We start from the raw sequence: 24,928 nt of genomic DNA, 5'->3' as shown, positions 1-24,928 counted from the left end.
CTTTTTTCTCTCCTTTGGCCAAGGGATACAGACTATTCATATACATTCAGGAGATTTGCACAGTTCCGTCCTCCTTGAATTGTTAATGATTCAGGATGGCCTTTTACCTTACCTGCCTAGATACTCTAGCTAGCCTACATTGCCTTGCATAAATAGGGTATTTGGACAGTGGAAGTACTGTGATTGTACAAAAAGTATAAATGTTTATCAGCTTTCTGGACTAATGTTGGGTAAGATTTTGTTCTTATATTAAATCAATCTTGATTCAGCATATGTTTTCCATAAGGAAGTAGGACAGCACACATTTGGTGATCTCAACCATCTTGGGGACTACAGAGTTAATATTGGCCCTGGTCATGTTAAATGCGTATTCTCTTGCAATTTACATATCAAATACATTAATAAAATGTATATTTATAATTGATTAACACACAAACGGGGGATATGCCTGCATGGGGTATGATTGGTGCTGTTACCTTTTTTGTGGATTGCTGAATAGGCAAGGAATCATCTTTCCAGTTAAAAAAAGAAAAAAAAGAAAAAAGAAAAGAAAATTCACTGACTTTTGTGTCTTGTGGAAACATGCAGACTCATTCCCCGTTTTTAAGATGTATTGCTCACTTATTGCTAACTGTATGACATTTTCCATGCAATTTGAATTAAAAGCCCTTTCTCATACTGTATTTTGATCATGTCTGGACTATTGTGTAATATAATGTGCACATGTTGTGAGGGCTCAAAATAGTAGTAATGTGAGCATGTTTTACATATTTTTGGGAATGTTATCTCTTATTTGGCACAGTTGTTCAAATTACATTGTGGCTTTTTATGAAGAAGAGTGTACTTGTGTTTAAACATATGAGAGAGGGCATGTATAAATGTTATACAAATGAATGAGCCAATCTGTAAGGTACCTAAAACATGCATATTAGTAGTATGACAAAAATTGGTACAGGCAACAAGTGCTTTTATGATCACTCTTAACAGCTGATGTTTTAGTCCAGTCAGTGTTGCTTCACACTATGAAATATGTTAAGCATAGATTAAACCACCCATCTGACACACAGTAATCACACATAACTATTTGCAGGTGTGCCACATGTCTAAATTACACTTTATAACATGGTAGTGTAGTTTCAACAGCCGGCTGCACAGACTCGGAGCATTTTTTTAAAGCAGTATCTTGCACCTCAAAGGCAACAATTTAATACCAACAGTATGACCAGAGAGCTGTGCAAATATTTGAAGCCTTTCAGTTAAGACAGATAACAATGGAGTGCTGTAGGGATGATTTTTTTTGTTTTGTTTTTTTTTTCTTTTGTTTTTTTTGTAGGCCAACCGGGTAGCTAGCCTCTTTCTGGTTCTTTAAGTACAATTACCAAAAGTAAAAAGCTTTTGTTAGGCTATAAACTAACTACAGTATGGTTGCAAGACTCTAGCATCACCACTACTAAGCTTCCAATTTGTAATTTGATTTTAGTGATTGCTTCTACTACAAAAGCCTTAATTCTTATAGTGCTCTGATAAAACCAGTGATTGCAAGTAACAAGCTACACATGTTCCTGACCATCTCCACTGGAAGTGCAAAAGCACTTATTTTCAGGTTTTAGTTCTCCTGTCTCTCCATTGAACAAAGATAAATGAAAAGATATTTTGGTAGGTTTACACTGACAGTAAAAGTATCATACTTGTTACATGTAAGATGGACAGGAAATTGGCTTATATTATTTGATTGTTTGTGTTAGTATTTTATGCACATTAGGTCATGGTATTATCTTCTTATCACATGGGCCACCAACCCAAACATGAGCTTATATTGAGTTGAGCCCCTTCAACTTCCTTATAATTCAGTCAGTGGCTGGCAACAAACGAGCAGGGTTGAGCTGGGAACTTCGTAAAGGAAGAGGAAAAGAGCTACATAATGACATATGCCTTCCAATATAAAAATCAGATTATAGTGAAGGATGTAATTAGACACAGATGGAAATGTTTATGATCTCTGTTTTACTGTTGTATAGACAATTATGGTGACTCTGACAGGCACGTTCTTTCAAACCCAGGCACTTCCAGATTAGTACGCTGGACGGAACAGACCCGTTAGACAGAAAATTAGATAAAATGTAGACCCCAGTTAAAAATGTTTATAGCGAGAACAGCTCCACAACTGTCCCTAGAGCCACTGTAAAATCACTACATTGTGCTACAATATAGTGGATATAAAGACATGTTTACTGGCTTGTTGATTTTCTATCTATGTAAACTAAATAAAAATAAGGTGTTGATGGCTATCCAATATTCAGTAGTAACCATCCTATGAAAAAATGTATGCATAAGTACATTGCAACAGCAGTCATCTGGTAGCATTAGTTAAGTGTGCTGGCTGCTTCCTGAATGAGACGTGACTGACAGACAGTTCATCTGTTGGTACGTCTGAGGACAGAGTGAACTAGAGCTCCTGCTGTAGGACTGGCAGGCCAAAGACGCTCTTTTTCTTTTTTACCAGCTGTAACAGTAGCAAGGAAATGAGTAAGGCTACTAGAGCATAATCAAATTAAAGTTTGACTGAACAAATTTAGGTTTATCTTTACTTGTGTAGTATGTCTTTGGATCATAGTTGATACAACACCATATTTGACAACACAGGATTAAAATAATTTAATTCTTTTTTCACGTAAAGTGACAATAAATCTTGTGTCCTGGCAATGCAGTATTACACTGTTAAGAGATTAGCAGTCAAATCTAAATGTTTAAACCTTTGTTGGCCTGAGTCACAGCTTTTGTCTTGTGGTAGGCATTGAGTAATAATTTTACATTCTTAAGTATGTACATCACAGTAGTGACACCCATCTTGTGGCTGGTGTTTCATGATTTAGTCTTTAAATCCACTTATTTTTAATATGAAGACATTTAAAATGAAGTTAAAGGTATGGTGCCATGCAAAATATTGGTAAATTATGGTGCCACAATGCGAAAATAAAAAACTGTTGAGTTTCTCCAATGTGTGATTTTAAACAAGGTTTTTGCTGTTGAACATATTCTGTATTTGCAGGATATGTTAAGTGTTGTTGAATAAGCTTTTTCCCTGGTCTCCACTTCAAGTAGACTGATTGCATTATGATAACACTGTGCTTGGATCACCCTGGCTTACACTTTGATTTCTTTGCTAGGTAAACACATCTAATGGCAACAGTTACACTTTTTTTCATTATTTTATTTAACATCCACTCCATAATCCATTATCCAAAAACCCAAATTCATAATTAAAATTAGAAAAACACTTTCATGCAAAAGGTTTTTTAGCAGATCATTCTTAGTTGGAGTGGTCAGTCTACTCTACACCAAGCCAGTTTTGTGTTTGCCTGTGTCTACCCCCTCTTTCTACCCCTGGGGGAATGGTATGGGAAGTAATTGAGACTGGGTGGGGATTTGCTTGACACTGGTCAGCCTGTGCCAGTGCTATGGTTATTTAAGTAATGGTGACTCTCCACATTTCAGCAGATCACAGCATACTGCAGGAGATGACCATAACCACTAAGGCCAAATGTGACTCCAAATGTCATGGTGTCCCTCTGTCCTGTGACCATGTAATCCTGATGTCACCACACACAGAGCAGACTTTCTGACCTGCTTGGTATTTTCCAAGGTATCAGTCAATGCATAGGTCATGGTTTGATCTTTGTTTTGTTAAAAAAAAAAAAGCTATGTCTATGGTTTTTAGCCAGTGCTTGAAAATATGTGTATGTCTAAAGCTGCACACTGTAGCAAGAGGAACACATTTATGTGCATACTAGTTTTTTATTCGTGAAGTAGTGAATAGTTTAAGCATGTTATTGCCGCTCAGTGGTTTGTAGTAATAACGATTCAATGTCCAGACATCAAGAAAAACTTTGGGATATTTTCAGCTGGTCTTAATACAGAATTGAAGTGGATATACTGTGTGTATGTGACAGTAGCCCTTGGTCGATACAGCTGTTTACTACTCTCCCCAGTGTAAATGTTTTTACCAGTAACATGACTACACTGTCAGCAATTGGGGACAAAATGTCCAGCCTGTGTAAAATGCACTCCACCATTCAACTGAGGCTCATATGAAGCTTCAACAGACCTTCTAGACCAAGTTGCTGTCCAGTAAAAAAAATATGTTTGTTTTGTTTTCCATATAATGGCTCCTTAGAAGCTGGGTACATAGCTTTTACATCTAAAGTTGTGCTTGGAGTTTCCTTGGAATCCCATTTTGTAACTTTAATAAATGTAGTATTTTGTTTTTGTGTAAACAATTTAATCAAATTTGCTCCAGCTCGTGTCCGTTTGTCTTCAGATTAGTTTTTTTCCTTTTGTCATCAATACATAAGCTTTGTTCCTGCTATAAACACTATGTAAGCCTTACAACATAGTTTGTTTGTGTTTTTCCAGGTTGTCCCAAAAAAAAAAAAAAAAACCTAGCCAAAGATTAAATTGCGACATTATTCTTCTGCTTGTCCACAACCACTATGCCCGGTTGGCTGTCTATTGACAGTTTGTCGGTCTCTATCTAGACGTTTAACGGGGTCTTAGCTCGGTCATTGTCAACAATCTTCAAAGGTGTAACCCACATATGCCTGTCTTGCGCCTCACTGTTATGTGCTTGATTGTCTCAGGGGCATCTTTGCACAGCTTGCACCTGGAGTCCTACCAGGTATGGTAGACCTCAGCCTCTATTGGGCTTGTACTTACAGTGTGTTTTGGTGCTGCTAGTATTAGTGGTTCTGCGCTGTCTTTTAATCCAGGTTAGTCCAGCCACTGGTTAGATTTTTAAACATCAGCCACTTTTTCTATCTGACAGCATTACATACAATGCAGGGGTTTATCCTTCCACGAGGGGTCCTGCTCATCCTTCCCTTGCTTCTGTGTAACTCTCCAAGAACGTCATCACTTGTGTCCATTTTTGTGGATCTGCCTCCTTCCTTCCACTTAGTATACAGTCTCAGGATGCTGGATATGTGGTGAAACGCTTTGTTTTTTTGTTTTGTTTTTATTAAGAGCTTTCCTGTCTTGATGTCAGTGGCCTCATTTCTTTTTTTGGCCACCTTTATTATGCCTGATGACCGAGACCAGTGTGTAGATGTTAAACACCTGGACTTGTCTAACTCTGTAGGTGCTTCTTTATTTGCACTTCTTCATTATTTCCATTTACCTGATGGATCCCAAGGTGCTTGTAGCTGTTCTCAACATCTGCTATGTTGCTGTCTGGTAGTACAATCCTCTCAGTTCAGACTACCTTTGCTCATGTCTCTGTCTCTGTCTTTCTATCTGTCTATCTCTTTGAAACATTCACCCAGATACAAGAATGCTTGCTGACCCATCACTTTCACATCACTTTTGTCAAGGCCTCATATTACTAGAAGAAGCCAGTTTTAAAGAACTTTCACAAAGAGCCGAAAGTGATGCTCAATTCAGTCTTCTGTATCCTCTTTTGTGAGGATGTATACACTTATAACTCACTGGTATAATACCTATAAGAGCTTTATGCATTTATTTATGTATTTATTTTTTTATCATGTTGGAGCTGAGCGAATAAAACAAGTTCAGTGGGGAAAATTTAAAAAAAGTAGTCTTATGTTCTAATTTGGACAAAGCTTTTATAAAAACAATGGTGTATGTCTTCATTAACATGGTGAATGTCTTCACATGGTGTTATTAGAAATGTGAAGCAAAATTGCTGATGGGTTTGAGTTTGTCATTTGTGTTTTGTTTTGTTAGCCACAAGTACAGCTGGCCGTAAGCTGTTGTCAATCCGTATTATTATTTATGTTGCAAGATGACCATGAAAGTATAAATGGTAGTGCCACAGTTTTGTATAAAATTAAATATTGAAATATAAAATAACTGGTTTAGCCTGATTTTGATACCAAAAAATTGGTAGTTGGTACCAATACCACTGAAAATCCATGATTGTCTGTAATAATTTTGATAAAAAGGCAAAAAAAAAAAAAAAAAAAAACTAATGTAATGAATATATTTGAGCATGCTTTTTTTTTTTTTTTTTTTTTTTTTTTTAAATTTTAGCAACAAGGGTGGGATGGAGCCTACAAGTAATTAAAAGACATTACTCCAATGGAAAACACAATAAATACGTCAAAATACAACATTTTATTGTGGTATAGCATAGCTCTTCTGCAGTTTGTCATTTCTATGCGTCTGAAAAGCATCACTAGGTTTGTCTATGGTATTTTACACTTGCTTGTCCTCCTTCATTCTCATGTTGAGGTCTGAATAATGAGGTATAAAGTTATGGCTTTAAGAAAACAGACTGCAGCATACATGTAATTGCACACAGACACACATTGAGAGACTGAATGTTAATAGCCTACTAACTAAACATTACTACTAATGTTTCTAAGCACTAGCCAGCTCATGTTGAACTGTCTAAGCAAGGTTAAAAAATTTGAGGTGTTCCTTTTTATATATTTTCTGGGACCCAACCATGATGGGTCCACTCTGACTTTGTTTTGTTTTTGTTTTCCTCAATTAAAATTGTGGTTGTATGGATCATCTCCTTTGACAACTGCACTCCTTCCTGTCTTGCAGCAATTTAATTTAAAGTAACTGTTGTTCAACATTTGCTAGCTGGTACTTGACTTTATCTGCTCCGTGTCAGTCACCCTTGTTTGTAGAACATCAAAAACCTTAGCGGTGCAGTTACATTGCTATACAGATAGACCAGTGACAAATTGCATACAGTTGCAAACGTTCAATCATACATCAATCTTTTGATTACCAATTTTGCACTGCTCTCACTCACCACAGATGGTTTATAACTACTTCTAATCAACAATATACTGGAGAAGATGTTACAAATTGTACTGACAAAAACACAGTAACAGTATAAATATCTGTATCCTTGCATTACAACTAAGAAGTGGTGCAACCAAAAGAAACTTGTAGCCATGTCAAATGTAGCTCAGCTTTCATTGCAGAGAAACAACAAACACATGCTCACATTACTGTGAAAGAACTACATTTGCGCAAGCCTTCTCACTGTTGTGCGTGTAGTGTGCAATGCTAGATTTGCTTGATAATGTAAATCTGCCATAAAACATTCAAATACTTTCTTTGAAGAAAAGAAGAGCACACCAGCTAAGTGTTACTTTACCTACTATCTTCTGGCACAGCTATTTTAAACACAAAAACTATTATTCCAAACCGCACAAACTGAATAAACTTGGCAACAATGCAATTACACGGAGTATAAAGAGTAAGGGCACCCATTATCATTTCACCATTGCAGTGCACAGTACAAAGTGCTCTGAAATCCTAGACAGGTGGAACATCACGGTGACAGTTATGCAACTCAGCACCTAACGGCTTGGGTCCACTGCCATGTAGGAATTTAGAAAAAGCTATTCCTGTGTGAATTTACTACACAACAAAAAAATTCTTGGGCTGTGCAACTTCTGTGTGTGACGATATAATTTACCATTGGTTTTTTTGTCGTCCTTTTGGCTTATCTCTTGAGTTTAGGGTTGCCACAGAGTATCATTGTCCGCATGTTGATTTGGCACAGTTTTTATGCTGGATGCTTTATGAAGTCTATATTAAGAGGGTGATAACTTTACACAAATTACGCCCAGTTTCTAGCATGTAAAGGGCCTTCAAAGTCATTTTTATTTCCGCCATTATTTCAATATTACATTGGAATTTATTATTAATGGTTCTTTTGAGCACTTTGGACTTGTTTTCAGTAACCTTTTACAGAAACTGTAGCCTAAATAGGCTGTTATAACCAATAAAACAAATAGGCCAATTTTGATAAACGTGGACTTTAACAATATGTTACTTATTTTATCCATTTTGCTTTGCCTTCTGCTTTTATACAACAGGACAAAAGTATAGTAAGAAGACAAGCATTGTTGTACAAACAGACTTGAGCAACACTGTCATTAGTTCAGTTTTATAACATGCTGCATGCTTTGTCCAGCTGATCACCTTTCTGTTGAGAACATGCACAGCTTTGTCATCAATCCATGGTCAGGAGCCGTATTTTGTCCCTAAGTTTGGCTCTGTGGAACATTCTGGGCTCAGGTCCGAGGGAATAGTGACAAGTCAGCAGCCCATTCAAATGAACAGGCTGAAGGTAGCACTATGTTGGCTGTGCTGGGATGGGGGAGGGCACAGGGTGAGAGTGCTAAAATTGGTTCCACATTTAAACATTGCAGGGGTAGACCAGGCTCCACCATGGCTTCATGAAAGGTCGGAAGTTCTTGGATAAGCTTGGAGTGTTCAGAGTAACATTTTGTTGTCAAGAGAATTAAGAGTCGTTGGTTTTTTTGTTTTTTGTTTTTATCTGATTCATGATTTTTATTTTCAGAATTTTTTTTTTATGTTATACAGCACAGTAACAGGTCTGTGAGATAAGGTGCTTTGACTTTTACAAATATACCACTATAAGCTTGGCATCTTGAACACAGGCTCTTGGGACTCTACCACAAAGTGAGTTTAGTACAGCTCTCGGTGGGGTTGTCAGTAAGCCTAACTTTTGCCGTTCTGGAGATGGAATGTGGAATATTTACCCAACTAAGTGTTGGAGCATATTTCTTATAACAAAATAAGTGAGTGTTGCACGCAGTAACTTAAATGTAGCTAATGTAGTGCTGGGTTTTTATTACAAAACTACTTTTATTATCAAGTATCATATTAGTCTAAGCTGCAGTGATACTGTATATAAGCGTAAAAAGCATAGACACAAATCCTGTTGAGAATTAAATTATGTAAATCTGTGAACACCCAAGCTGCTCTTGGAGTGTCAGGCAAGCACAAAAAAAAAAAACGAATGTGCCCACTGCACATGTATGTGCAAAGTGATCCAATCCAGCTAATGCTCCACTACATCCAGTTCCTTGGAGCATTCATACACACAGATTCAAAACGCTAGGCCAGTGGCAGCTGATGTAGTCAGCATCATGAATGACAGCTGGCTTTGCATATGGGTGAATGTCTCCACTGAAAAGCTTGTGGCTTTCTTTCTTTTGAGATAGGGAAACAAACCCACATGCACATTTTCAGTACCAACCACTTTGTCCTACTTTTACAAGAGAAAAACTAATAGTAAGACCACTGTGTTGGAAAACAAGTCCAATAGGGTCTGATGTGGTGTGGTCTTCTCCTTGTTCTTACTACTGCCATTAGTGATTTGGGGTTCAAATAATACTAAACATTTCAGGTGATTTAGGGACCTAGTGACTTAATGCAACTACTTAGTAAATACAATATTAAGTAGTATCTGGAAGCATTAACTTTTGTGAATGTGGTAAATTATCTGTTGACAAAGTTTAGAATATATAAATGTATAAACTTCAATTTTCACTGATCATTTGACGCTGATTGATGTTAGCTGTGGTTAAAACAAAACTGAATGGGCGTCCACAAACACAGAATCAGGCCATTCATTATTAGTATCATTTAATTTGTTAAATATAAGGTGTAAAGTCAGAGTACAGATGTTATATTAAGGTATCAGATACAGATTAGCATTTTATTTCTGCTTTTCAATTCATTCTGATTTTATATTTAGTATAATACTCAATTATTTCTGCCTTCTCAATCATCTAAAAATACATACACAACATGAAATGCTTTAGTCATTTTCAACTTTTCAAGACAAATTCAGTTATTCAAAAACTAAAATCCCTTAGTCACACGAACAAAAGATTTTAACTGCATAATCACGGAAACCACTGCTTTTTGATGTTTGTGTGTCAGCAGAGTGACAGCACAGGGGGAGAAAGGAAAGGCATATGCAGCTAATTCACAACAGCCTGAAAGTGACTAATTTAGACTTCTACGAGACACTTTGTGCAACTTAAATTTTCTGTCGGACCTTAGACGGACTTTGTTTTTTAAATGAGGCCACTTCCCCCTGTTAACTCGTTAACAATCTCTATCTCAGTCATTTATTCTTTCACTGAGCTGTGCGCAGCCTACTGTCTGCAGCCTTTGCTTACGCACATGTGCTGTTTGAGAAAGCTTATTAGAAACCTGGTTATGCGTATACATGGCAGAGTAATCAGCGTTCTCCAACAGAAATCTACCTGGGGAAACCACTATTCCCTAATCCCCTACCCCCATTTTCTGTATACATGTTCTTTTCCTTTTGGCTGTTCCCATTTCAGGTGTCGCCACAGCAAACAATCTGTCTCCATCTAGCTCTTCTAGCTATATTCTCTGCATCCTCTTCTCTCACACCAACTAACTGTTGACTCTGTCACTACATCCATAAATCTCCTCTTTTGTCTTCTTTAGACCTCCTGCCTGGGAGCTCCAACCTCAGCATCCTTTTACCGATATATTCACAGTCTCTCCTTTGATAATGTCGCAATAACCTCAATCTGGCCTCTCTGACTTTATCTCCAAAACATCTAACTTGAGCTGTCCTTCTGATGTACTAACTCCTGATCCTGTCCATCCTCGTCACTTCCAAAGAAAACTTCAACATCTTAAGCTCTGCTACCTCCAGCTCTGCTTCCTGTCTTTTCTTCAGTGCCACAGTCTCAATTCACTGGTCAGTGGCGGTGGCTGCCATGCAAGGTGCTCGACTGACCTACTGGGAGCAACTTGGGGTTCAGTCTCTTGCCCAAGGACACTTCGACATGTAGCCGGGACCAGGGATCAAACCACGACTGCCTTACCAACTGAGCTACAGCAGCCCCCTCATTTACACACGTGTTCTCTCTTGCTTCGACTAACAGTCATTCCTCTGATTTCCAGAGCAGACCTCCACCTCTATAGATTTTCCTCCACCTACTCAAAAATCATAGGCCATGGAGATTCCTGTCTAACCTCATCTGTCAGCCTGTCCATCAGAGCAAACAAGAAGGGGCTCAGTGCCGATCCTTGATGCCGACTCACCTCCACCTTGAACTCCTCTGTCACACCTACAGCACACCTCACCACAGTCTTACAGCTCTCATACATGTCCTGCACCACTAACATACTTTTTTTCTACTACAGACTTCCTCATACAATACCACAGCTCCTTTCTCTGCACCCTGTCATACACTTTCTCTAAATCTATAAAGACACAATGCAACTCCCTATGACCCTCTCTGCACTTCTATATCAACATCCTCAAAGCAAATACTGCATCTGTTGTACTCTTTCTAGGCATGAAACCATATTGCTGCTCACGAATGCTCACCTCTGCCCATAGCCTAGCTTCCACTAATCTTTCCCACAACTTCACTGTCTGGCTCATCTGTATATGGTCCTTGTTTGGCCTTTGGCACCTCTACATTCCCCTTAAGATGCATCTCCCTATACTCCTGTCGGCTCTCTTAGTCCTCTCTGTGTCTCAGTACTTCTTAGCTAACCTCTTTCTTTGTATGTAACTCACTCCAGATTGTCTCCTGCTCTTACCTCTCCTACCTGTGGGGCATAACCACTAACAACATTGAACATCATGCCATGAATTTCCAGCTTCAGACTCATCCCGGTGTCTGATGCTCTTTTTACTTCTAGAATGTTCCTCACAAACTCAGGATAAGTCCTACTCCATTTCTCTTCCTAACTGACCCATGGTACAACAACTTGAACCCTGCTCCTAAGTTTAAAGCCTTGCTACCTTTCCACCTTATCTCCTGGACACACGGTATCATGGATCATGTCAACCAACTCTCTAGCCTTTCCTGTCATAGTCCCAACATTTAAAGTCCTTACTGTCAGTCCTACATTCTTGGCTTTCCTCTTCTCTCTTTCTCCTCTCCTTCTTTGACCAAAAGTACCCTGATTTCCACCAGCACCCTTTAGGTCGTTGTTAACCTGGATGCCCTTCCTGACACAACCCTCTGAATTAAAAAAAATGGAGAGGTGGGAAGAGAGAGAGAGATGTAATGTAATATACTATAATTTTATTATTATATGGGTTTTAACACAATAATTCAAATGGCAGCACTTGGCTAATAAAAGCTTACAAAATGCTTCCCTTCAATTATTTCTGCAAAAAAAAAACTTCCTAAGGTCTTTTTTGGAAACATTAAATCCTTTTTAACATGTGTAACCATGAAAATAATGTTTTTGTTTTTTTCTTTTTTCTTTTTTAATAGGTCCTGTCATCACAACCATTGATCAGATTTAATGGAAACCAAGGGGTAAGTTCTCTAATTTTCCCTCATTGTTTCCTCCAATCCCATACATGTACTGTATAAAAGGAATAATAATGAAAATTATAGAAAGTTTTATTATGATTGTTGATGTTGTTAACACAAACAGACGTGATTATGCTGGCACTTCAGGCTACAGGAGCTTTACTACAGTGTGACACTGTAGTACCTGTTTCAGTGTCTGCCTTAAAAAATATTAAGAAAGCTGCTATTCCAAATTTAATGATTCAATACCAAAATTTAGTTTGTAGCAAGGATGAATTTTGAGCATGCTACTCTTATAAACATCTGATTCAGGTTCTCTGCCATTTCTATGAAAGGGATGGATAGAAAACAAGCCTGGAGGACCAGGATTGAGAACTCTGATATGTAATAGATTTTTAGATGTATGTTTTTTATGTCTTTAGGGTTAAAATATAAGCTGTAAACATACACATAACTGTATACTAAAGTGCTTATCATCTGCATAAACGGCCCACATCATGATACAAGTAATCAGAACAGTTAATGAAACAAAGCATGCTCAACATAGCAGACTGTAAGCTGCAGGTGTTTGTAATTGCTAATATTTACCACCATATCAGAGCTAAAGTGTCCCCCTGCCTGCCATTCATTTATTTATTTATTTATTTATTTGCTTGCTTGCTTGCTTGCTTGCTGCGATGCAGGGAAGCTGATAAATCTACAAGGTGGACTAAATGAAGAAACAAAAGACAGCCTTAAAATAGACATTAGTTTTTATATCCTAAAATCTACGCAGCTGTGCTTCTTTTTGCAACTGGTGCCTGCTTGTTTATGACAGTGACAAAGCTCATTCATGGCTGCCAGTATTTCTTACATGAGCTTTTTACTCTCCACATGAATACAGAAAACATTAAAAAAAGTTGAAAAAACAAATAAAATCTGTAACCCATCCATTTTCAGTAACCATGTTACTACAGTTCGCTTAAATTTCTTGCCCAATTACAAAAAAATGGTTTCTTTACTGTTTTAAAATCGGACCTTTCCACTAATCTAGCAACAGATGAGAACACCACCTGTAAGGGCGTGAGGTGGGGAAAGGTTGGCAGTCTATTTAGAGTTACCACTTATCCTAACAAGTATTCTAGCTGTGAGGTGGCAGTACTAACCACTCCACCACCATGCTTAAATATTACAGTCCACGATAAAATAAGACTACATCACTGATACAAACTACAAAATCAGAAAATGGGCTAACATTTATTTTGTTGTGCAAGAGCAGCACTGACTACATTGTTTTCCCTACAATATTTTGTGCAAATTTACACTCATGAAAAGGATGAGCATTGGAAATGGATAACGTTAGACAAATGAGGGCTTGTCTACTTTGTAACCTGTATGTACATGGACAGCTTACACTCAAAGTTGACACGTGTAACAAGCAAAAACTACATACATACAGCTGCTTTACAATTTTAACTAACACAGCACTCAGTTCTCATAAATAAAGCTCTGGTGGAAATAGGCTAGTACATTTATTTACCATTCATTGTTTGATTATGTTTACTCCATTGTTTTTAATTAAGTTGTAAGAAAGTGAATGTTTAAGCTTGACTGTAACTTTACTTTTTTTTTTTTTTTTTAAATGCATCTATAGTGATCTCCTCTAGGACTGTAGGGTTCATTAAACATTGCCAAACTGTCATCAATTCTTGTGTAAAACAGGGAATGGTGCACTGCAAAAAATTTCAGTCCTACTAGAGAGAACTCTGTCATTTACACTATATTACTTAACTTATTAATTTGACCCTTGATTTTCATTTAGAAAACATTGAGTGGCTTTTAGTAACTTTTGTATGTGTTTAAATAATTTTAAGAACACTGCCATATGATTACATAAAATACATATACAAAATTTTATATATATATATATATATATATATATATATATATATATATATATATATATATATATATATATATATATATATATATATATATATATATATATATATATATATATATATATATATATATATATATATATATATATATATATATATATATATATATATATATATATATATATTTAAAAAAAAAAAGGGCCTGTACTATTTAACATCATGGTCGATTTCAACACAGGGCTGTTATCTTTTCGAAAAGTGATCAATGGAGGAAACCCAATTTTCATCTCATCTCAAAAACGTGATTTATTAGTTACTATTTCTTGTATCCATTCCCTGGGTTCTGATTTCAGTAATCTATTTTTCCAGAGTGGTGTTCATGTTTTCATGGTGTAGTTTTTGGCAAGGACATGGATTTATCATCAATTGCACTTATAGTAGGCCATAGGTGGTGCATTGCATTCAAATTGGTGATCTTATCTTGTAACTATGGCCTACAGAAATACCGATTTCATTATTATGAGATCATATTTATGAGAGCTGTTTTCTTATAATAACTAAGGGATGTCATAAATGTGAGAAATATGTTCTAAAGCATTCTTTAAAATGATCTTTTTTTTTTTTTAAGGATGTTTTCAGTATAACAGTAGTTCAGTAGTTTTTCAATGCTTCCAAACATCTAAAGTAAGACGGAACTGTCTGTTTAATTCAGTGTGCTTTGACTTGAGTTAGGATCAGTTTGCAGTGCGTACCGTAATGCTGTTTGTTTGTTCCGAGGCCGTAATTTGTAGTTTACTAATCACAACTTGCCAATAATTATTAGGTTTAAAAAAATTAACTGTTAATAGGTAATTCAGCATATTTGATGGTCCCAAATGTAAACCTAGGCCAAAAAAATTAGGCCAAGTGGAAGCCCACAATCCAATTTTCATGTATCTATGGCAACACAACATGTCCTCTTTCTGTTTACACAAGTGAAGACTTCTCAAATAATATTTAATAATTTCTCAAGTTTTGGAGATCAAAATCAGTAGAATAGTTACAGCGGTTATTTGTCACTATTTGAGATGACAGTTATGGTTTAGCATAACCTTATTTAATTCTCAATTTTATTTAGCAGATTTAAATATTTACAATTTACGTGTTTCATTTTCAACATAGTATTTTGGAAAATTTCACATTAAACATTAAGACTTGTTAGCCTAATTCAACATGAAACACGAAGTAGTTTGTTGACAAGGATACAGACTGTCACACTGTGAGCTGAAAATTTAACTTCACTTTATAGCTTTTTTACGTTTTGGTAAGCTAAAAGGGCCCAATTAGCTATCCAGAGTTCAGTTTTACTTAAGACATTAAGAAATGTTGAAAACAGACAGAACTATATTTAGAATAATCAAGTTTGTAAAATGTCTAAGGAATCATTGTCATGTTATAAGATCTCTGAGATCTCATAAACATGATCTATATATTGTAAATATGTGATCCACATCTTGTTATTATGAGATAAGATTTCTATGTTTTCCTTCGGTTAATGCAATGCGCCTCCGTAATTTATACTGCAATACTTGAAACACTTAACTAATTTAATGACCTGTCAATCTAGTTGGATGCTCCAGTGCATTTTAAGAGAGTAACTTTAAAGGGGTTGAATACATCATTTATTTTTTGTAGAGATCTTAATTTTGTCTTTTTCCTCTGCATTTTCATATAAACACAATTCTTCTTGTGTTGAGCAATGTCAAAATGTCAAAAAAATTTAAACTTGCATATAGTTAAATATGGTTTATAGGCATGCATAAGGTAATTTGCGTTCATGTTTGTCAGCTGCAAGTTTCAGATGGTAGACCGGATGTTTATTATGTAATGTTTTTAGACTGTTAAAGTACAAGTGCAAAAGATGCATAAGGATGTTTCCTAAAATATTTGGGTTTTAAGATTGTAGTTGACAAAGTAAGTACATTTACACAAATCATGTATGAACAGAGCCTACATTTACTCTCTGGTGTTGTTTATAAGCAGCATTATCCTCCATAGGGAGGCCAAGATCAACACAACACGGACAGAAGTTAGCCTGCTATAGCAATTGAAGAATGGCATCCTGAAGAAAGGCCCTTGAAAACTGCCAACCAAAGGCTCACAGCCGTTGCTACTTAGCTGAAGAAGTATACCAGAGAAGTTGAAGCCAGGAGGATAAACCAGAGCTGGGAACAGACCACATAAACCTTTCTAAACAAGATCCGGTATTTTTTAAAGGTCTCAAGTATAAATATGATCTACACCTACTGGTAAAGAACTTAAATGAAATCCATGAGCGCCTAACAGGACAAATTAACCAGCTACTAATGAATGAAACTCACCCTGAATGGTTAGCTGAAGACTAGACTGTCCTGATCCTGAAGATAAATTGTAATGGTACAACCCCGCTTCCAAAGAAGTTGGGACGATGTGTAAAACCTAAATTAAAAAAGACTTTAATGATTTGGAAATCTCTCCAACCCATACATTATGCACAATAGAACATAAACAACGTATCAGATGCTGAAGCTTGGAAATTTTACCATTTCTTGGAAAATATTACCTCATTTTGAATTTCATTGCAGTAACCCATCTCAAAATAGTTGGAACAGGGTGATGTTCACCATTTTGTAGTATCACCTCTTCTTTTAACAATTGTCTAGGAAGTGAGAAGACATGTTGCTGGAGTTTTAGAAGAGTATTGTTGTCCCATTCTTGTCTGATGCAGGATTCTAGCTGCTCAACAGTCCCTTGCCTTTGTTGCCAGATTTTTTTTTTTTGCTTTTGTGTGTGTTTTTCTGTTGCTGAAAGGTCTGGACTCCAGGCAGTCAGTTTTTCAATTTGCCTCAGACCATTTCACATTAGCTTTGGCCCAGAGGCAATCCTGGATTATGTTCACACATGCCTTCTTCTTTGAAGGATACAGCTTTAATTTACATTTGTGGATTGCACAGGGAACTGTGTTCATGGACTATAATTTCTGGAAGTGTTCCTGAGCTCATGCAGTTATGTCCAGTAGAGTCATTCCTGTTTTTAATACAGTGCCACATGGGGCCTCGAAGATCACACACATCAGGTTTTGACCTTCAGTCTAATATTTTCCAAGAAATGGTAAAATGTCTATTTCTAAAAACTGATATGATTATGTTCTATTGTTAATAAACTATTGGTTTATGAGATTTGCAAATGATTGCATTCTGGTTTTCTTTTTACTTGTTACACACGTCCCAACTTCTTTATAATGGGGGTTGTAAATGGTCTGCACTATATATAGTATAGTATAATATAGCACTTTTCTACCTTTGATACCCAAAGTGCTTATTATCCAATATTTTATTCACCAAGTCCCATTCACCAATTCACAACCTGCCTCTGCACAACATGGAAGCTCATGGCATAGTCATGGACATAGTTCTGTCAGGCATCATAATAGCTAAGATGAGTAGGCACATATATCAATGGATTAGAGGGGAACAAATGGAATTTGCAGTAACAACAGAAGAGCAAAGCACCAGCTACTGGCAGATAAAGCAGTCGCTCGAGACTGCAAGACTAGACATACCATCCTGTGCGCTCCCTGGATTGACTACAAGAACGCCTATTACTCAGTGCCTCATGCATGCATTCTGGAATGCTTGGAATTATAAAAAAGCAACAGGACATTAAGAGCCTTCATCAAAAACTCACTGGGGATTTAGGGGAAAAAAATGCTGGAGGCCAGCTTCAAGCCAATTGCCAAGGTCAACATCAAATGCGGTATTTTTCAAAAAGATGCTATAACTGCTGCTATGACTATGGAATGGAGCAGCCATCTCCTCTCCATAGACAACATCAAGCTATATGCCAGTAGTGAAGGGGGCATTGACTCACTGACCCACACTACTAGGATCTACAGCCAGGAAATTGGAATGTCATTTAAACTCGATACGTGTGGTGGGGTAGTAACAAGGAGAGGAACTGTAGTCAGAACTGAGAGGATTGTACTACCAGAAGACAACATAGCAGATGTTAAGGACAGCTAAAAATACCTTGGGATTCTGCATGTAAATGGAAACCATGTAGAAGCCACAAGAAAAGAAAACTACCAAATACCTACAGAGAGTAAGGGAAGTCCTGAGAAGTCAGGGAAATGGGAAATTAACACCTACGCCCAGCTGGTCATCAGGTACTGATACACTGGCAAATAAGTTTGCCAAAAATTGGAGCCTACTGACCTCAAAACAAGGAAGCTCCTTACAAAACAGAGGGTTTCACCCCAAATCCAGGATTCTGAGACTGTACACTAAGCTGAAGAAGGGGGGGCAGAGGATTAATGAGCTTTGGAGCTACTATCCAAGATAAATCAACTTAGATCCATGGCCCCAAGTGATGATGTGCTTAGGAAGTACCGCAGGAACCAGGGACCAGAGGAGCAAGGGAGGAAGAGCAGCAACCATCATGGAAAGACAAATCCCTGGACTGTATGTACCAATGTAAGATAGATAGAAAAAGTGGCTGATGTTTAAAAATCTTACCAGTGGCTGGAAAAACCTGGACTGAAAGACAGCCCAGAGGCAGTAATCCTAGTAGCACAGGAGGAGGCTCTTAAGTACAAGATCAATAAAAGCCAGGGTCTACCATAACAGGTAGCACTCCAGGTGCAGGCTGTGCAAAGATGCCCCTGAGACCATTCAGCACACACCAGCAAAGTGCAAGATGCTAGCAGGGAGGGCATACATGAAACCCCTTAACCACGTCGCTGGCATATTGTGCATAAAGATCTGTGCTGTACAGGTCTGCAGCAGCAATAAAAGTGCAAGACCTTTATAAACATATACTTTTTTATGTATCTTGTTACATATAAGAATCCCATTACAGAGGTTCAAGCTTTTTTTTTTCTTGCCTCTGCTCATAAAAGCAGTTCCTCCTTCTGTCAAAATAAATAAGTTATTACTTTTTACTTTTTAGTCCACAACCCGGAACTATAGACTGTTTTTTACCAGGTTTGTATTATTAGTATTAACACCAAACTGTAATGTAGATTTAAGTTCACTTTATTATACTTAACTTCTACAACTTGACTGCATCCCAGGCATTGCACTGATGAAAAAGCCTGTGAGTGGCTGGCTGAGCCTCTGATATGTTGTGACTCTCATTGATAAGCTGCTCATTGGTCAAGAGGGCCTGTAGTGATCTTTCAAAACGGTTCTTTAGTTACGTGGACTCTGATGTATAGACCCTGGCTAGCTTATTGGGTACAGCTGAGCAGTAGCCTTTTTATCTGGCCTTACCATGGCCTAAACCTGGTGTTTTGGGGGTTTTGTTTTGGGTTTATTTTCCTTTTGCTAGGGTAATAAAACCTTATGAGGCGGAAAGGTAGAATGAAATGTGACTTGATTTCAGTGATACACCCTACTTTCTCTTGTCCCTGTTTTACATGTCTCTTAAAGATTACTGATTTGCTTCTTTGCACTGCTTTAAGTATTTTCCAACAGTGCTTAACTCTAAGCAGAAATGCAGCTGACATCTGTAGCTTTTTCTTTTTAATTGGCCAAGTGTTGAGTCTTTCTTATAATTAGGGATTTGCTTAGGTTAGTGGGTAGTTGAGTCATTAAGGATGCTAATATAGAAGCACAGAGAAGCTCATAGAGAGTTCCATTGTGTCTTTGTAGATTTAGAGTCTGGAGTGGCAAAGGAGTATGTTAGGGTGGTGCAGGACATGTATGAGAGCTGTAAGACAGTGGTGACATTGTGATCTGTAGTGGAAGCAGGTGGAGGAAAATCTAGAGAGGTAGAGGCATGCACTGGAAAGCAAAGGAATGAAGGTTAGCAAGACAGAATACAAGTGTGAATGAGAGAGACCCACGCTGAACAGTGAATTTACAGCGAGCAGAGGAAAAGAAGGTACAGGACTTTAAGTACTTTAAGGTCATGGGTTCAGAGCAACAGAGGGTGTGGGGGAAGAGGCATGTGTAGGCAGGTTGTACCGGGTGGAGAAAAATGTCAGATGTGTTGTGATTTAAATAGTATCAGCGAGAATGAAAGGAGAGGTGTTCAAGCCGGTGGTGAGACCAACTTACCACCAGCTTCAGTGCCACCAACTTAAGTGCAACAGCTTAGACTGTTGCACTGAAGAAAAGACAGGAGGTAGAGTACATTCAAAAATGTACCTTAAGTCTAGGGAGTATTTTGACAGGAAATGGTTTAGTGTTGGACTATCTAATTTATGTTTGCTTTATTCCTTTTATGTCTTCAACAGAAAATTTCAATACCACGCTCAGAAAATTCCAGTGAACTACAAACGTTTACTTTCTACCTGTCGCATGTCGGCAGAGATAACCCCCAGGGCAGCTTCGACTGCATCCAGCAGTACATCACCAGGTGAAAGCAAATGCTTAATGTCACTAACTTTCATTCCCTTTTTTTTTTTTTTTTTTTTTTTTTTTTTTGGAGGTGCGTAAATAGTTCTTATTCAGAAAAACAAAATAAGAGTAATGTCAAATTATTAATTGTGAATGAATATTTGAACCATGAGCTTTACCATTTTGAACTGCGTTTACATTATCAATAATCTTTGGACCCAAGTTATTCAGTGACTGTTTCCAGGCAGACAGTTTGTTTAACATACGTAGTTAGGAGTTGAGGGGAATCACCCAGCTTATCAGCAAGATTCTTAACAAGCACCACTGATGAGCACAAGAGGGACTCTGACTCCAAGTAGAAACGACTAAATGAAATACACAACACTGGTGTGGTCTATCTTGGTACTTGCCCCATTTATTTTCAAAAAAGCAAGTTTCAGAAGGTGATCCCAGCAAGTGATAACTCAGAGTTAAAGCAAGCCATTCGCTTTTACTTTACCTATATACTTCCAAAAATTAACTTAGAGTATGCTAACATTTTACAAAATATTTTTACACAATTTTTTTTGTTTGTTTTTTTACTAGAAACAATATCCATTTTGGTTTTTGGTAAATGCTTTAATTTTTTTATATTTTCTGTATAAATTAAATTACACGGAAGGCATTTAAATTTTCAGTAGTACTGTCTATTTATGTAACATCTGCAACCACATAAGACCTGCTTATGATGTGGGTCCATCCCCTTCTGTATGTATCAAGCTCTTTAACCCCATACTAATTTTGTATAGCCAAACATACAGCAAATGCTGATGGAATCAAATTAATAGGACCAGATGTCTGGGATAAAGTGGAAGGAAGGAAAAAGAAAAAAGAACAACCAGAATCTTCTGCTCCTCTGACTGTCAAGTTTCTGACCCCATTGCTATAAAAATATTTTTAACAAGTAGGTCAGGTACAGTTCATCCACATTTGTGTCCTGATCAACCTTGAGTTCCAATTTAAAACCCAAATGACAGTACCCTGGTTCAACTAATCATACCGTCTTATTTTCTGCCAAATCCTCATCAAATTCAATGGGGAATCAAAGAAAGAAGAAGAAAATTCAGAATAAAATGTGCCAGTGAGTTGGGCTGTGTCCAATCACATTTTTGTTATTATATGGATCTTTTTGAATGAATGGATGGTTATTGCAAATAATAAAACATTTAGGGTTGATGCTGAGAATTAAGTTGTAGTATTATGTATTTTTAATTGTCTAAAATATAAAATTCTTTTTTTTTTCTAATACCTATCAAATTAAACATGCAGCATTTTCAAAATAAGTAGTTATTCCCTAATAATCTTTTGTATTCTTTTCTATCAATGCTTCTGGTCACCCTGTCCTCTTCTCTCAAAATCTCCTCTTTGTTTTGGTAGTGAAGGGAGCATTCAGCTGGATTGTTTGGGTGGTATCCAGGACAAGATTACAGTATGTGCCACAGATGACTCCTACCAAAAGGCCAGAGAAAGCATGGCCCAGGTTGAGGAGGAAACTCGTAGTAGGAGCGCCATTGTCATCAAGCCTGGGGGAAGATGTGTAGGTTAGTGCCCATGATACTAAGGTATAAATATTACAGGTCTATCAGGCATGTTCTCGGTCACAGTCTTGGAGTCACCATTTCTCAATAGCATTTGGTTGATAGGAAAGACATTTTATTTAAATATCATAAAAGCAGTTGGCAAGTTTGAAGAGTGGAAGAGTTTCTGCAAAGACCCAAATGGATGTAGACCTGTCATAATATCCACCTTTGATTGAACAATAAATACATCAGAGGAACAGCAATGATAAAGCGTACTGATGATTTTAAATAGTGTAAGTATGATGAGCTAAAAAGTAAGATTAATCATAATATTCTTTCTGGGGACACACACACCACAAATCTAAATCTTTTTTTGAAGTCATTGTTGGTCCACTATGCTTAAAATACTCACCTACCAACATGGTCAGGGGCTATAAGACTACAGTTGTGTGTTAATATTTCCGCTTTAAAAAAGGTTTAAAATAAATCTTGTATCCAGCTTCCTGCTTGGATAAGTAGCGAAATGTTTCTAACAAATAAGAAAGAAGTCCACTCGACATGATTCAATTTTTGGATAACCAAACCTGGATGACTGAAACTCTTAACCAAAATAAGTCTTGTAAGTCTACAAATAAAAGGCTTAGCAGTACATAATTATTGGTTAACCGACACAGCCTTAGTGTGTCACAAATTTCCTAGGTGTACAGTAGGGCATTTTTCATTTGAATTTTGAACGTTGGAAAAAAAAAAACACACACACACACACACACACACACACAAATATTCAAACTGTAATGCTCTGTTTGATTGCAAATATTTAGTGAATGTTTAAGCGCAAAGCCGTGTGATGTCACTTGCCATGTCTCCAGCAGATGGCATTTTTAAAATTCACTATCGACTTGATTTGCTGCATGCCCCTTTTGACCTCTCTAAACTTGTGTACTAACATTAGTGGCCCTAGTTGTAGCAAATATAGAGAGCAAGCAGCTTGTTGCAGTATTTTGGGTTCTACACTGTAGATGGCAAAACTCTCAATAAAGATAAAGCTGTTTGTCAACCCTGCAAATAGAAATTTTTTTATTTAACTACAACAACCAAGTTGAGGACTCGCCTGCAATCTTGCCATCCAAGTGTGGCAGAGGAGTTAACATTAACACAGACGAGTGGAGCAGTGTCAGCTCTACAGCCAGTCCTGTCTACCTAGTTTTTGGCAAAAGCAAGCAAATAGTGATGAAAATGTAGATGATCATTCTCAACCTTTTATTAAACTTCCAATATTAATATTAAAAAGGGGGGACAGCATTGCGTTAAATGGGTTGTTTTTCGAATTAATTTGAACGAATTCCAGGTCAATTCGAACATCATTCAAAATGGATTTTTGTAAAATGTGACAGCCTTAGTGTACAGTATCAGCCTTCATGTATGACGTCATTGTTATTATTTTAAGTGTCAAAAATGTGAAGGGGTGCAGAACGTAAAGACTTTGGTCAAATTCCATTTTATACCAGTTACCCCAAGTAATTGATTGACCTTTGTTATAACCAGTGCCTACATTTTTACATTTAATATCTGATCTGTCCTTGAAATTTCAGATCAGAATCTGGACAAATTAAATCCTGTCTGACTAGTAAAACTATAGAAACATTGGGAAAGGAGAACTGTGTGTGTATGTGAACGTGTCAGTGTATATGCTGCTGTATATTGTGGCGAGGGAAAGATGGCAGCTTGCCACAGTAAACTTTCTGGCCACCCCCTGCCTTTTCAGCTCTGTGAGCAGCACTTAGGCCAACTTTGGGATTGAAGCCAGTACCAGCATACTGAGGCTCAGGCACGGCTCAGCCTGGCCAACTCGAACACAGTTTCTCTGTAGATTTGTGGGATCTTTCAGAGTGTGTCAGATTAGTGATCCTGTCCTCTCTAATGCCTTGCTGGAGGATCTTCTGCTTTTGCCAAAAGGATACATGCTTAAGAGCAAGGCACAGACTTGGCAGTAGGGTTTGGGTTAAGTTCTAACCCTAACCCTAAGACCCCTCCTTCATAGGTTATAAGAGTTTGCACATTAGACACAGTACTCTGCCTGTCACAATATCAACTTTTTGGACAATAAATAGTCTCCAAAATAATTATGAAGAAATATTCTTAGGTTGGGATGTTCTATAATCTGCACTGCACTGAACACCTCACAGAGAGCCATTTGCCATGAAACACAGATGACTTGCAGTTTGTAGTGTCCCGGAGCATAACACAGAAGACCTGTAGTCTTTAAACGATGCCTTCACTTATATTTAAATTGGTTTGTTTGTTTCCAGTTTGGGTAGTACATATAAATAAATCTTGCTCAGACTGTGGAGGTTGTAATCATACTGAACATGCTTTTCTAGAGCTTCTCCCCATGACATCATCTGATCTCATGAATTCACTTCAGCTCAAATAAGAAAGTCAAAGGGATGTTTAAAAGCTTTAATGTACATTTACACACTAAATGAAAGCCAAAGAAAGAAAGTTGAAAATTGGGGAAGTTGCCTGAAAAATCACATGCTTCATACATGTGTTACTTCAGTGTAAAGGAAAGAATTATCCAGGTACGGTCTGAGGACAGCAAGAAGAAAGGAAATCTCCACTACAACTACCATTCTGATTTTAAGATACAGTGAAACACTGTTAGGTTTGGTTATACTGCCAGTTAGCATCTGTCACACAACATTTTGTCTTCGGCGCTCTACAAAAACAATCTCAACGTCAGCAAAAATTATTAGTCCTATCAATTTTATTGCAAAATATTTTACTGACATTACTATGACAGAGAACAATGGATCGCATGTTTGTGTATTTGTTCTCTGCTGTTGAATGAGTTCACATTGGATCAGATTCGAATGTTTGGGGTCTGCAGCTGAATGAGAGAGGTCCAGTACAGTGGCAGCATGCCTAATCTCTAATCAAGATATTATTGAATTCGATGGTTGTTGTTTTTCATAATGGTCAAGCATAAAATGCACCACTGCTGACTGGTT

General features: G+C 37.3%; 1 protein-coding gene across 3 annotated transcripts in view; it reads left to right on the top strand.

Annotated features, from left to right (window-relative positions):
- ell (elongation factor RNA polymerase II) overlaps nucleotides 1–24,928 on the top strand; it is a 37,796-nt gene that overhangs the window by 1,351 nt on the left and 11,517 nt on the right. For all 3 annotated transcript variants that reach the window (XM_067512385.1, XM_067512384.1, XM_067512386.1), the window contains exons 2-4: nucleotides 12,078–12,122; nucleotides 20,256–20,377; nucleotides 21,775–21,938. In XM_067512385.1, coding sequence (XP_067368486.1) covers nucleotides 12,078–12,122; nucleotides 20,256–20,377; nucleotides 21,775–21,938 — 331 coding nt within the window. The remainder of the gene's footprint in view (nucleotides 1–12,077; nucleotides 12,123–20,255; nucleotides 20,378–21,774; nucleotides 21,939–24,928) is intronic.

This window comes from Channa argus, chromosome 8 (genome assembly GCF_033026475.1).
Source record: "Channa argus isolate prfri chromosome 8, Channa argus male v1.0, whole genome shotgun sequence".
Lineage (NCBI taxonomy): Eukaryota > Metazoa > Chordata > Actinopteri > Anabantiformes > Channidae > Channa > Channa argus.
Note: the sequence above shows the minus strand (reverse complement) of the source record. Positions and strands in the feature narration are given on the sequence as shown.